General features: G+C 39.6%; 1 protein-coding gene across 2 annotated transcripts in view; it reads left to right on the top strand.

Annotated features, from left to right (window-relative positions):
- Window positions 1–13493, top strand: part of Ambra1 (autophagy and beclin 1 regulator 1) — a 185991-nt gene that overhangs the window by 26459 nt on the left and 146039 nt on the right. For both annotated transcript variants that reach the window (XM_028778469.1, XM_028778470.1), the window contains exons 2-6: window positions 8018–8271; window positions 8655–8713; window positions 9263–9446; window positions 10489–10661; window positions 12450–12516. In XM_028778469.1, the coding sequence (XP_028634302.1) occupies window positions 8137–8271; window positions 8655–8713; window positions 9263–9446; window positions 10489–10661; window positions 12450–12516 (618 nt within the window). In that variant the 5' untranslated portion in view covers window positions 8018–8136. The remainder of the gene's footprint in view (window positions 1–8017; window positions 8272–8654; window positions 8714–9262; window positions 9447–10488; window positions 10662–12449; window positions 12517–13493) is intronic.

Raw genomic sequence — 13493 nt, 5'->3', positions numbered from 1 at the left:
AAAAAACTGATTATTATTTTGTTATTATTTGCATGTATTTGTGTATCTGTTGTGTGTTTGTGTGTGTACCAGTGGAGGCCAGCCAGCATCAGATCCCCTAGAGCAGTGTTTCTCAACTTGTGGGCAAAGACTCCTTTGTGAGGATGTGGAATAACCTTTTCACAGGGTCACTTAAGACCATTGGAGAATACAAATATTTACATTATGATTCACAACAGTAGCAAAATTACAGTTATAAAGTAGCAACAAAGTAATTTTATGATTTGGGGGGTCACCACAGCATGAGGAACAGTATTAAAGGGTTGCAACATTAGGAAAGTTGAGAACCACTGCCCTTGAATTACAGGCAGTTCTGAGAAGCCCCACGTGGATGCTAGGAACTGAACATGGATTCTCTGAAAGAGCAGCAGGTGCTCTTAGCTGCAACAGAGTTATCTCTCTACCCATTTTTCTGTCTTTGTTAGTCCCCCCCCCCTTCCCTCCAAGATAGGGTTTCTTTGTATAGCCCTGGCTGTCCTGGAACTGGCTCTTGTTCTAGGCTAGCCTTAAACTCAGAGATCTACCAGCCTCTGCCTCCCAGAGTGTTGGCATTAAAGGTACGCACCACCACCATCACTCAGCTTGTGCTTGCTCTTCCTTCCTTCTTTCTTTGTTTTTTTTTTTTTTTTCTAGATCTTGTTTAATCTCAAGGAGTTTAGTCCATCAACCTCTGCCTCTGGAGTTCTAGAATTATAGGTATGTGTCATCATGTTGTTCTAGGGTTTTTTTTTTTTTTTTTTTTTTTTGGTTTTTCGAGACAGGGTTTCTCTGTATAGCCCGGGATGTCCTGGAACTCACTCTGTAGACCAGGCTGGCCTCGAACTCAGAAATCCACCTGCCTCTGCCTCCCAGGTGCTGGGATTAAAGGTGTGCGCCCCCGCCACCCGGCCTGTTCTAGGTGTTTTAAAGTATTTTGCCTCACTGAATGTCTGTGCATTTTGTGTGTACTTTGTACCTGAGGCCAGAAGAAGGACATTGGGTCCCCTGGAACTGAAGTTGCAGATAGTTGTGAGCTGTCATGTAGGTGCTAGTAATTAAACCTAAGTTCTCTGGAAGAGCAGCTGGTACTCTTAGACTCTGAACCATCTCTCCAGCCTATATTTATACTTTTTATTATATTTATTTTTAATTTATTTTGTGTATTGTGTGTACATACACACATGTGAAATTTTTTTAAAGATTTATTTATTTATTTTACATATGGGAATATACTGCTACTCTCTTCAGACACACCAGAAGTGGATATCTGATCCCATTACAGATGGTTGTGAGCCACCATGTGGTTGCTGGGAATTGAACTCAGGACCTCTGGAAGAGCAGTCATACTCTTAACCACTGAGCCATCTCTCCAGCTCCCACACACGTGAAATTTATAGCACACTTGTAGAGGTTAGAGGACAGCCTTTGTGAGTTGGTTCTCTCCTACTATGAGTGTCTTAGGCATTGAAATTAAGTTGTTAAACTTGACAGTAGTGCCACTATATGCTGAGTCATCTCACCAGCCCCAGGATAATGACTTCTTTTCCCAAAGAGTTAAATCCTTGGGTTAAAACCTGTATGTTACTGAATATGTGTCAGTATCATGGCTGATTTTATTCTTACATTTTGTCTTCATGGACACATTCAGGTGGCAGACACATAACAGTTAAATAAATGAGGAAATTGAGCTCTATTAATAGCTAAGCAGGGACTTGGTGTACATGAAGCTCAGTTGTTAGAGAGGTTGCCTAACATGTGTTAAGCCAATACTAGGTTTGACTCCTAGCATTGAAAACTGGGTGTACTGGTATTTTGGGGAGGTGAAGGCAGGAAGATCATATGTTCAAGATCATTCTTGGCTACATAGGGAGCTGGCAGGGGGTGGGAGTGTTTGCAAACAACTAAAAATATCTTAATTTTCTGAATCATATTCCCCAAGTGCTGTAAGATCAGCTGGTCAAATGGTTCAGCAGTTAAGGGAAGATATTATTTTTGCATATGGCCTGATCTCAGTTCTGAGCACCTATATGGGATGAATGACCCATCACGTTAAACAAACTCTGCCTCCAGAGGATTCTATGTCCTGTTCTGGAGTCCACTGGCAACTGCACTTGTGTGCACGCCCCTGCACATATATACTTTAAAATATATATTTATTTATTTATTTATTTATTTATTTATTTATTTATTTAAGACAGGGTCTCTTTTGAGATGGTGTAGCCCTGGCTGGCCTGGAACTGCCTGCCTCTGCCTCCCAAGGTCTGCTATTAAAGGGATGCACGACCATACCTGGCTAATAAATAAATCTTTCCTCCCTTCTTGATGTGTGTGTGTGTGCACGCGTGCATGCACTTTTGTGTTTTCATTCCTAATTTCAATTGTTTGCCTTATTTTATTGATGTGGAGATAGTCCCAGCTGCATTTAGTTATTTTGCCCACACACAATCATTTTATTTGTCCTGAATATGTTTCACTTTGTTGTGTGGTAACTGCCTTTGAAATGTTTCTTAGAAATCTGCTACTTTGAAGAACTGTGGGTTTAGTGAGGGGAATCCTAGTGAATCTAACACTTCTACTGCTCTTTACTCATTGGAGCCTTATAATAATCTTACAAAGTAGAGAAGGGAAGACCCTGAGTCACAATGAAGTAAGTGACTTACCCAAAATCTGTCCATTCGTCTGTCTGTCCTTCCTCCCTCCCCTTCCCCACAAATCTTAAGTAGAATGTGGGATAAAATCATTAGCATAGATCAAATTGTAAGAAGAACCTATAACTCTTATTTCTAGTGAGTTGTGGCATACTTTAGATTTTTTTTATAGAGTAGTTAAATATAATTACATATTAGATATCAGAGAAAATCTGTAAAGGTTGATTCCCTTTATCTTTTTGGAGTGATTAATTTTATATGTGTAGGTAAATGGGAATCTTGGCATTAATTGTGTGTGTGTGTGTTTGTGTGCACGCACGCATGCGTGCACGTGTGCACACACCTCCTTGTCATTAACATACCTTGCATATGTCTTTTTGTGATTAAGCACTGATTTGGGGGACTTCATAATGGCATCAGAGACTATTCTGGGGTTTCTTCATTTCTTTAATTTACACATTGGGAAACCTTTCTTTTTAAAGAGAGGAATGAGGGCTGGAGAAATGGCTCAGTGGTTAAGAGTACTGACTGTTCTTCCAGAGGTCCTGAGTTCAATTCCCAGCAACCACATGATGGCTCACAGCCATCTGTAATAGGATCCAATACCCTCTTCTGGTGTGTCTGAAGACAGCTACAGTATACTCACATACATAAAATAAATAAATAAATAAAATCTTTAAAAAAAAGAATGTATAATGGTTTAAAATATATTCTGGTTTAAAAGCTCTCTCTCTCTCTCATACACATACACACAAAATAAAAACAAACAAACAAAAAAGAGGAATGAAAAGCACCTCACTAACACTTTCTCCTTAGCCAGGACCCCCAAGACCAAGTTCTCAGCAAAAAGGGAGGTTTATTTGCCCCAGAGGATCAAAGGACAGGGAATAAGAGACAGGAGATAGAGGATGAGGGAGAAGGAGTATCTGTCCTAGAGGAGAACAAAGGACTGCCTCTAGATAGGAGACAGATGCGACACATAGGAACATGGTGGTATGTAAAGGTAAAAGGAGGAAACCCTGTGTTAGGATGAGGTGTAATTGTAATTGGGCATGTTAATTAGGTGATTGCTGGACTTTAATACTTTGATAACAGTACTTTGGTAGTCAACCTCAGGAGGAGGAAGTGACCAAATAAGGGAACAGACCTTGGTGGCTAGATTTAGTAATTTAATCTAATGATTATTAGCAAGGCAGAGAAAATGAGAGAGAAGGGCAAGACCTGCTAAGCCATGTTTGCAATGCCCAGGCTGGCTAGAGTCCCTTTAGCAGGCCTATCTGCCTTTCGTTTAATCTGACTTCTGGTTACGTGGGATGCAGCAAAGTCTCCTCTCATATGGTGGTGGGGGCTTGCCTTTAATACAAGCACTTGGGAGACAGAGAAGCAGGCAGATCTCAGTGAGTTCAAGGCCAGCCTGGTCTGCAAAGTGAGTTCTAGGGTATCAGGGCTACACAGTGAGACTCTTTTAAACAAACCAACAAAAGATCCACTTTTCTTTTAAACAATAGTAAATATATTTCCCCAGAGGGAAAAAAAAAGAGAAATGCAGTTGTTGTGGTGTCTTTAAGTTTTGACTACCTGTCAGTCAGATTGTTTATGGTTTGAACTCTTGAATTTAGGTCCCCGGAAATTGATAGACATGCTTTTTGGTAATTTGTTTTGTTTTGTTTCTGTCTTTCGAGACATAGTTTCTCTGTGCAGCCCTGGTTGTACTGGAACTCACTCTGTAGACCAGGCTGGCTTTGAACTCAGAGATCCACTGGCATGTGCCATCACTGCCCTGGCCTTTTTGGTAGTCGTGAGTTTTGGTTAGTTTTTTTTTTTTTTTTAAGTTGTATTGATGATATTTGTAGAAACTTCTCTCTCCCTCTTTCTCCCTCCCTCCCTCCCTCCCTCCCTCCCTCCCTCCCTCCCTCCCTCTCATTTTAATTCCTGTAGGAACTGAAGGTTGTATCATAGTTCTTTGAATCATATAATATTTGTAACCTGTAACTCAAAAGTTACAGAAAGGGGGGCTGGAGAGATGGCTCAGTGGTTAAGAGCACTGACTGCACTTCCAGAGGTCCTGAGTTCAAAATCCCAGCAACCACATGGTGGCTCACAACCATCTGTAATGAGATCTGATGCCCTCTTCTGGTGTGTCTGAAGACAGCTACAGTGTATTCATATATAATAAATAAATAAATCTTTAAAAAAAAAAAAGTTACAGAAAGGAAGATTTATTTTATTTTTTTAAAAGGGGGCCTGGATCAGTGAGGTTGCTCAAGGGGTAAAGGTGTTTGTTGCCTAGTGACCTAAGTGTAATTCTGGGTACCCATATGATGGAAATAGAGAACTGACTCCTGCAGGTTATTCTGTGACTTGGTGCATACTCCCACAGACACATCCAAACACACACAGAGAAATGGGACTGCTATTGCTGTTTCTACTGTTTGTTGTGAGATTATAAAAGGTTTCAATGTAGTTTATGTTGTATCTTTAGGTCAAAGGAGTTTCAAAGTATTTCTTCTGAAGATCTCTATACTAGGTAAAAGAATTATAGTTTTAGAAAAGAGTTAAGGTGAACTAATAGAAACTGTTTTTCTTGTACTTTCTTGGTTAGTAGTAAAAGTTAAGAAATATTTCAGCTATTAGTTTGAATAAAGGAATGCCTGGAGCAGGTTCACTAAAAAGATCAACCTACTCTGGAGGTTGGCTTGCAACCCTCGTTGACATTTTCACTGTATATAAATATTTTGTTGGTTAATAGTTGGTGATGAGAGGTTGGGTGTGTGTCATGGTGGTACTATACTTGACAAGCAAACTCAAGGTCCTGAGTTCAATCCCCAGCACCCAGACACAGCAAAGCAAACAAAGCTTGGTAAGAATTATACCATAAGAGTGAAGCAAAGCTTTGTGTTTAGCACTTTGTAGGGAACTGATTATGGGACTAGGAATTTAGGACTTGCCTTACTGTAGAATCTTTCTGACCTAATCCATTTTAATGCTCCAGGAAGAAAACTCCTTTAGCACAAGCTATAAATACGTTTCCTTATATCTGTATTTCTATGCATCTGATTGTGTGCTTTGTAGATTGCAGCCTTTTGAGAAATAGAAGGGGAGGCAATTATTGTTTGACTCTCCTAATAAGCAGTTAATTCCCCCTTGTTTTGTTTTAATTTAAAAGACTTTATTTTTTTTTTGTACATGTGTATATATAGAAGTCAAAGAACAACTTTGTGTGGTTGGTTCTTTGCTTCTACCTTTACAGTGATTATGGGGATCAAACTCAGGTCTCTGTGGCAAATACCTTTATTACTGAGCTATCTTGCCACATTCTACTCTTTTTAAGACAAAGCCTTGTGCTGCAGCTCAGAATGTCTTAGAATTTGCCATGTAGCCTGGACTGGCTTCAAAGCTTTGATCATCTTGTCCTTAGCCCCAGAGTGCTGTAATTATAGGTTTGCACAACAATGACCCCCCCTCTGACAGTTACTACTTTTGAAATTTAAAAAAGCTAGAAGAAGCCAGGGATAGTGCCTTATGTCTGGGTAAAAACACTAGGAACAGGAGTTTGAGGCCAGTTTGAGCTCTGTAGACCCTTTCCCTGAAACTGAAGTGGAAAACCACCTCTTAAAATTACCAATTTATGGTATATATGTGTGTGTGTGTATATATATATATATATGTGTTTATATATATGAATGATACACACACACACACACACACACACACACACACACACACACCCTGGCTGGTAGAATTCTTGCCTAGCATGAATAAAGCCCTGGGTTTAGTTCCTAGCACCACATAAACTAGTCATGGTGACACATTTGTAATCCAAGCCGTAGGGAAGCAGAGGCAGGAGGGTCAGAAATTCAAGCTACATAGTTTGAGGGTAGCCTCAACTATATGAACTATGTCTTTTTTTTTTTTAAAGTTACCTTAAGCTATCACTCAGAAGCAGCCATTGTATTTTTAAATTATCTCCCCTTCTTTCCTCCACACTTCTTTCTGTTTTTCCAGTGCTAAGGACAAAACCAGGGGCTTTAGAGATGCTAGGCAAGCATTCTACTACTAAGCCATATGTCGGCCTCCACCACAGCCTTTCTGTAGAATTTTTGTCTAAGCTACTGTGCCCTGATTTTCCAAAGTATTTTAAATTATTACTGATACTTTTTGGAGTGCTACAAATTGAATACAGGCGCTTGTGCGTGCTAAACAGGAAGGAAGTCTACCATTGAGCTGCCTTCCAGCTTAGTTATTTATGTTTGTTTATTGAGTGTGATGGTATGTGTATGTGTACATGTTCATGTTTGTCTTAGCTGCTTTTCTATTACTGTAAAGAGACACCATGACCAAGGCAACTTACAAAAAAAACAAACCATTCAGTTAAGGGCTTGCTTACAGTTTTAGAGGGTAAGTCCATGACCATCATGGTGGTGAGCATGGTGCTGGAACAGTAGTGAGAATTTACATATGAATGACTAACATGAGGTAGAGAGAGAAAGAGACAGAGAGACAGAGACAGACAAAGAGAGAGAATGAGAACACACACACACCTGGGCCTGGAATTGGCTTTTGAAAACTAAATGCTTACTACCAGTGACACATCTTCCTCAACAAGCCCACACTGCCTAATCCTTCCTAAAACAGTTTCACTGACCGTGCATTAAATACATGAGCCTGTGGGGCTCATTCTCATTCAAAGCACCATAATGTATATGTATGAAAGCCAGAGGTAGATGCTAGGTATCTTCCTTAATTGCTCTTCACCTTATTTTTGTGACGGGGCTTTTCACAGAATCTGGAGCTCACTGATTTTACTAGGCTAGTCAGCCAGTGAATTCCAGCAATCTACTTGTCTCCATTTCCCAGTGCTAGGATACAGGTAGTATGCTACAATACCTGGCTTTTTACATGGGTGCTAGGGACCTGAACTCATGCTTGGGTAGCAGGCTCTTTTCCCACTGAGCCATCTCCCTGTTTCCCCAGCTGTTTGTTTATTTATTTATTTTGTGCTAGGGATTGAGCCCAGGGCCTGTACCACTAGGCCATACCCATAACTCTACATTTTTATTTTTAAGGAGAGTTTTTAGGGATTTTTATTAAGAAGGAATTTTTTTCTGCTTTATGAAAGAATAAGAACTGAATATGATCAGTGGTCGAAAATGTCCAATTTGTCATAAAGTAGAAGGAATATGACAAGATGAAATATTTTTGAAAGAAAAATTCTGGAAGATGTACCTTTTCTATGAAACCATTGTTAAATATGAAAAGAACACTTTCTCCTTTGAGCTAGAATTGTATTTGTAATGGAAGCCTCTCTGGTATAGAATAGGCATTATTTGACATTATTCTTCATTCCTTAGATTTCCATGTGGATAGCTGACAAGGACCTGAATGGCCTCATTTTAGCTATTTCTGTGTGTGGAGCTATTGCTTGCTCCTTCAGTTCTGATCCCTGGTGCGACAGTGGCTCCTGAGCACCATGAAAGTTGTCCCAGAGAAGAATGCTGTACGAATCCTCTGGGGCCGAGAACGGGGTACTCGTGCCATGGGTGCCCAGAGGCTTCTGCAGGAGCTGGTGGAGGATAAGACTCGATGGATGAAATGGGAAGGCAAGGTAAGAAAACGGTGTTCTTGACCTAGGATTTTTGGGGGGTGACAGGAAAGTGGCTCCTTGGAATAGATTAATGCTAGAGTGGTGATATAATTTATCTTATCCATGAGACTTGATCTAGCTAGTTTGGGAAATTGGTTTATAATGTAAAAAGATAAGAATAGAAATGTTCTTCCTGGATTTAGATTTATCTTAATTTATAATTTGATTGTTGTCTTCAGATTTTTAGTTTGCACTGTGATACTAATCTGGAATGTCTTCTGTGCTTTAGAGCCAGAGTAACCCCAACTTTATAAATCATGCTATGCTATGCTGTATATGTGTGTGTGTGTGTGTGTGTGTGTGTATGTATGTATGTATTTATTTATTTATTTATTTTCTCCCAGAGAGTAGAACTGCCTGATAGTCCACGCTCGACCTTCTTACTGGCCTTCAGCCCGGACAGGTATCTAATACTTAGCTGTAGTTTAAGATTTGTGATGACATGGCTTTCTGTACTTTTGACTTAGCTTGATCATCCAGATTAATCCCTAGAGATTCTTTGAAGCACTGGATGAATGTGTGAAGGTGTGTATGGTGTACATATGTGTACACACACACAAACACACACACACATGTTCTCTCTATATATATAATTATATATATATAAAATATAATTTAGAGATAGAGAGAAAGTAAGCAAATAATGCCAAAACAGAAGAATAAAAGACAAAGCACAGAACTTAACTAGACTCTTAATAACATTGCTTTGCCTGACCAATAGACACCAGCAATGAAGGCAATATGTGTTATTTGGGGACAGTATGGGAAAACCAGAAGCCTTTAAAAATCAGAATATTTCTTTTGTGTGTAAACTACCTAGCAGGCATGCCTTAACTTTTTTCATTTGTAGTGAATAGTGTAGGGAATAATGTTGGGTTTTTGTTTTCTAAAGCTGATAAAATTTTTTTCCCCCCATGTGTTTCTTAATTATTTGTACATTTTGATTCCCTAGGACTCTCTTGGCGTCTACACATGTGAACCATAACATCTACATTACAGAGGTTAAGACTGGCAAATGTGTTCATTCTCTGATTGGACACCGCCGTACTCCATGGTGTGTCACTTTTCATCCCACCATCTCAGGCCTTATTGCTTCTGGCTGCCTAGATGGGGAAGTTAGGATTTGGGATTTACATGTAAGTATTTTTTGGACTGCTATTTTTCCTTTGGTATTTGAGACATAAAGACTTGTTTGCCATTGGATTCTTACTTTTGGTTGAGAAACTAACCACTTTCTTAGGACTGGTAGACATTGCTCATGTAAAGGATGGAAATTCTATTTGGTACTTATCCATTATGAAGTAAACAAACTTTTCTTCCACCTGCTCATTTTAAACTTGTATAGGAGGAGGCTCTAACATGGGTTCAGTATAGACTTCCATTATCTTGGAGTCCTCTGCTCTTGATCATCACAGCAAGACTTTTCCTGTTGATAGGCTAGTCGTTGCTCTGCACTATGTTTGCACCAAGCTGGAGTGTTCACAGGGGTCAGAAATAGGAACTGAGTAGAGGCTTTGTAATTGACTTGAGGGCAGTAATATTTGTCCTATAAGTTTATTGGCACTACTAGATGACTGTTCATATGCATTATTTTATAAAAGACATGTTTAAAGTAAGCCCTATAAGAACTCATTTTATCTCAAATGGAAATTTATTTATTTAGAGACAGAGCCTTGCTATGCAAACCTGGCTGACTTGGAAATGACTATGTAGACCAGGCTACCCTCAAATTCATGGAAATCCACATGCCTCTGCCTTCTGAGTGCTGGGATTAAAGCCATGTACCACTGTGCTCTAAAAAAGATTGCAATTGCAAGTGGAAATGCTAGTGATCAAAGCCAGGGCTTCATACATGTGAAGTATATACTTTATCACTGAGTTATATAATCCCATAGAGACCCCTCCACTTTTTCTCTTCCTCCATTCCTCCCCTCCCCCTCCCTGTCCCCCTCCTTCTTCTTTTTTTTTTTTTTGGTTTTTTTTTTTGTTTTTTTGTTTTTTTGAAACTACATATCACTATATAGTCCAGGCTGGCCTCAAATTTGTGGCAGTCTTCTTGCTTTGCTTCCCAGGTGCTGGGATTATAGGTGTGAGTAATCATATTTAGCTCTTCAATGTAATTTTCTTCACATGGACTCCCCTGTAATCTGAGAATATTTTGGATTGGCTCATTTGCAGGGTGGCAGTGAAAGCTGGTTCACAGATAGCAACAATGCTATAGCCTCCTTGGCTTTCCACCCTACGGCTCAGCTCCTACTGATTGCCACTGCAAATGAGATCCATTTCTGGGATTGGAGTCGACGGGAGCCCTTTGCTGTGGTGAAAACAGCTAGTGAGATGGAACGTGTCCGGTGAGTGCTGTGTTCTGCCAACTGTATCAGTCACCAGACTGACATGAAAGAATATAACTACTGTTATTTCAGGAGACAGCTTGTTATTCCTACTTAGGGCAGTCATTAGTCTTCTTAGGGTATTCATTAGCATCATCATGGCTGATTAGCCCAGAAGCACTTCATTTTGTTTATGGCCTCATCTTGTGGTCTCTGCAGATCAGGGTCGTTTGGTAAAATCCTACTTAGGTTCCAGGTTGTCTTCACTTGTGATTACCCTTTGGGAAGCCTCTCAGAAATAAATGGGTAGTTTGATAGCTTGGTGGCTGATTGCTCACTATTGTCTATTTATATTTATTTATATTTATCAAATTATAAAATAGAGATATAAATATGTATCTGGGCTACATAAGGAGTCTAAGTCTTCCTGGACTAGTTAGCAAGACTCTGTCTTAAAACTAAATACCTGGGCCAGGCAGTTGTGGCCCATGCCTTTAATCCCAGCACTTGGGAGGCAGAGGCAGGCGGATTTCTGAGTTTGAGGCCAGCCTGGTCTACAGAGTGAGCCCAGGACAGCCAGGGCTACACAGAGAAACCCTGTCTCAAAAAAACTGAAAAACAACAAAAACAACAACAACAAAAAAAACCAAAACTAAATACCAGGCTAGATGTAGTGGTCTACACCCTAATCCTAGCATTTGGTAGGTGGATCCAGCAGAGGTAGGTGGATCTCTGTAAGTTTGAAGCCATCTTGGTCTATATAGCAAGTTTCAGGATAACCAGAATTACATAGTGAGACTGTCTTAAAAAACAAAACAAACAAACAAACAAACAAACAAAAACCCCAAAGCAACCCAAAATACCAAAACCACAATATGGCTGGGGATGTATTGTAAGATTGTACAGCTCTTGCCTAGTACGTATATGTCCTTGGATTCAATTCTCTGCACTACAAAAACAAGATATACACTGCCTAAGTTAGACTTGATAAATTGTTTTCTTTGGCTGCTTTTGACCGAATTATGGCTGGATATAGACTGATTTTCTGGCTTCCAACCATATCAGTTTGTACTGGTACTTTGTTGTCACTAGAGTAAGTACTTTTTGCCAAGTGTATGAAGCAACTGTATGAAGGGAAACCTGAATCTGTGTGGCAGCATTCGGGTTTACCATTTAAATGGGCTCTTACGTGTTGAACAGATACATATTTAATGTAGCTGCTAACTGTGATGTAAGCCTGGATATTTTTCAAAACTGAAACCATGGCCTGAGAATGTAGCCCAAGTTAATAGTAGGGCTTGTCTTGCATGAATGAAGCTTAGAGTTTGATCCCTAGTACCACATATGGTGAGTGTGTTGGTGCACACCTGTAATGCCAATACTGGGATGGTAGAGGTAGGAGAATGAAAAGTTCAAGGTCATCTGTAACTGGCTGTTGACTTGTAAGCTAGCCTGAGGTATATAAAACCCTGTCTCAAAAAAAAGAAAAAAAAAAAAGAAAAGAAAGTGAAATTTCTTTCTTAATGTGTATTTTTTTTAACATTAGGAAACAACATAAAGCCTTATTTTAATGTCTTTAAAAATTTTTTTGAAAGACTAGGTAGGTGTGGTGGTACCCCAGCATTCAGGAATCTGAGGCAGAACATTTGTGAGTCTGAAGATGACCTGGACTACATAGATAAACTATCTTCAGAAGAGAGTGGGAGGGGGAGAAAATAAAAGAGTTTTGAAAACATGAGGTGGGTAGTCTGACAATTTCCATTTCTCAGTTAACATGGTCTTTGTCTCTTGTCTTCTTTTGTATTTCAGTCTGGTGAGATTTGATCCACTTGGACACTACTTACTTACAGCTATTGTTAACCCTTCTAATCAGCAGGTAAGGGTCCAACAGCTCTAGCTGAACTGAGGGTACTTTCTAAACTAGCACTCTAATTTTGGTCATATTATTTCTTTATTATTAAATACCTATTATATGTTATAATAATGAGTATTATTACTAAAATGTAATTCTGAATATATTTTTGTTCTTAACATTTTTATAGTTCTTTTCCATCAAGATTTTTTTGTTGTTGTTTTTTTCGAGACAAGGTTTCTCTGTGTAGTCCTGGCTGTCCTGGAACGCACTCTGTAGACCAGGCTGGCCTCGAACTCAGAAATCCGCCTGCCTCTGCCTCCCAAGTGCTGGGATTAAAGGCGTGCGCCACCACCGCCCGGCTTTCCATCAAGATTTTAATTAATTTCTGATGATATCAAAAGTTACAGACATAATTTTCACAGAAGAGTCAATTTTTTAACCCTTGTGAATAAATCATGAGGAACAGACCTTGTCAGAGCTGGAGAAATGACTCAGTTGTTAAAAGCAGTGCACTTCTGGGCCGGGCGGTGGTGGCGCTTGAAAAAACAACACCACCAAAAAGTAGTGTACTTCTGTTTAAGAGGACCTGAGTTCTGTTTTCAGTCCCATGTTGAGGTGCTTACACCTGCCCTTAACTCTAGCTCCAAGGAATCCAATGCCTTTTTCTGGCCCATTTCCAGTGTTTAGATGTGTGGCATATACCCACACATACATATAAACAAACAAACTATAATTCTGAGAAATATGTGTGGAAATTTTGACTGAATGTGTGTCTGTGTAATGTGTTTATATAGTGACCACAGAGGCCAGAAGAGGCATTAGATTTCTTGGAACTGGAGTTACAGCCAATTATAACCACCATGTGGATGCTAAGAACCAAACCCAGGTCCTCTGTAAAAGCAACAAGTGTTTTAACCACTGAGCCGTCTCTCTAGCTTCTAAAAATAAATCTTAAAAAGAAAGAAGTAGCCAGAGACTAGAGAAATGGCTCAGCAGTT

The sequence above is a fragment of the Grammomys surdaster genome, unplaced genomic scaffold, assembly GCF_004785775.1.
Source record: "Grammomys surdaster isolate TR1022 unplaced genomic scaffold, NIH_TR_1.0 338, whole genome shotgun sequence".
NCBI lineage: Eukaryota > Metazoa > Chordata > Mammalia > Rodentia > Muridae > Grammomys > Grammomys surdaster.
This window is presented reverse-complemented; position numbering and strand designations above follow the sequence as displayed.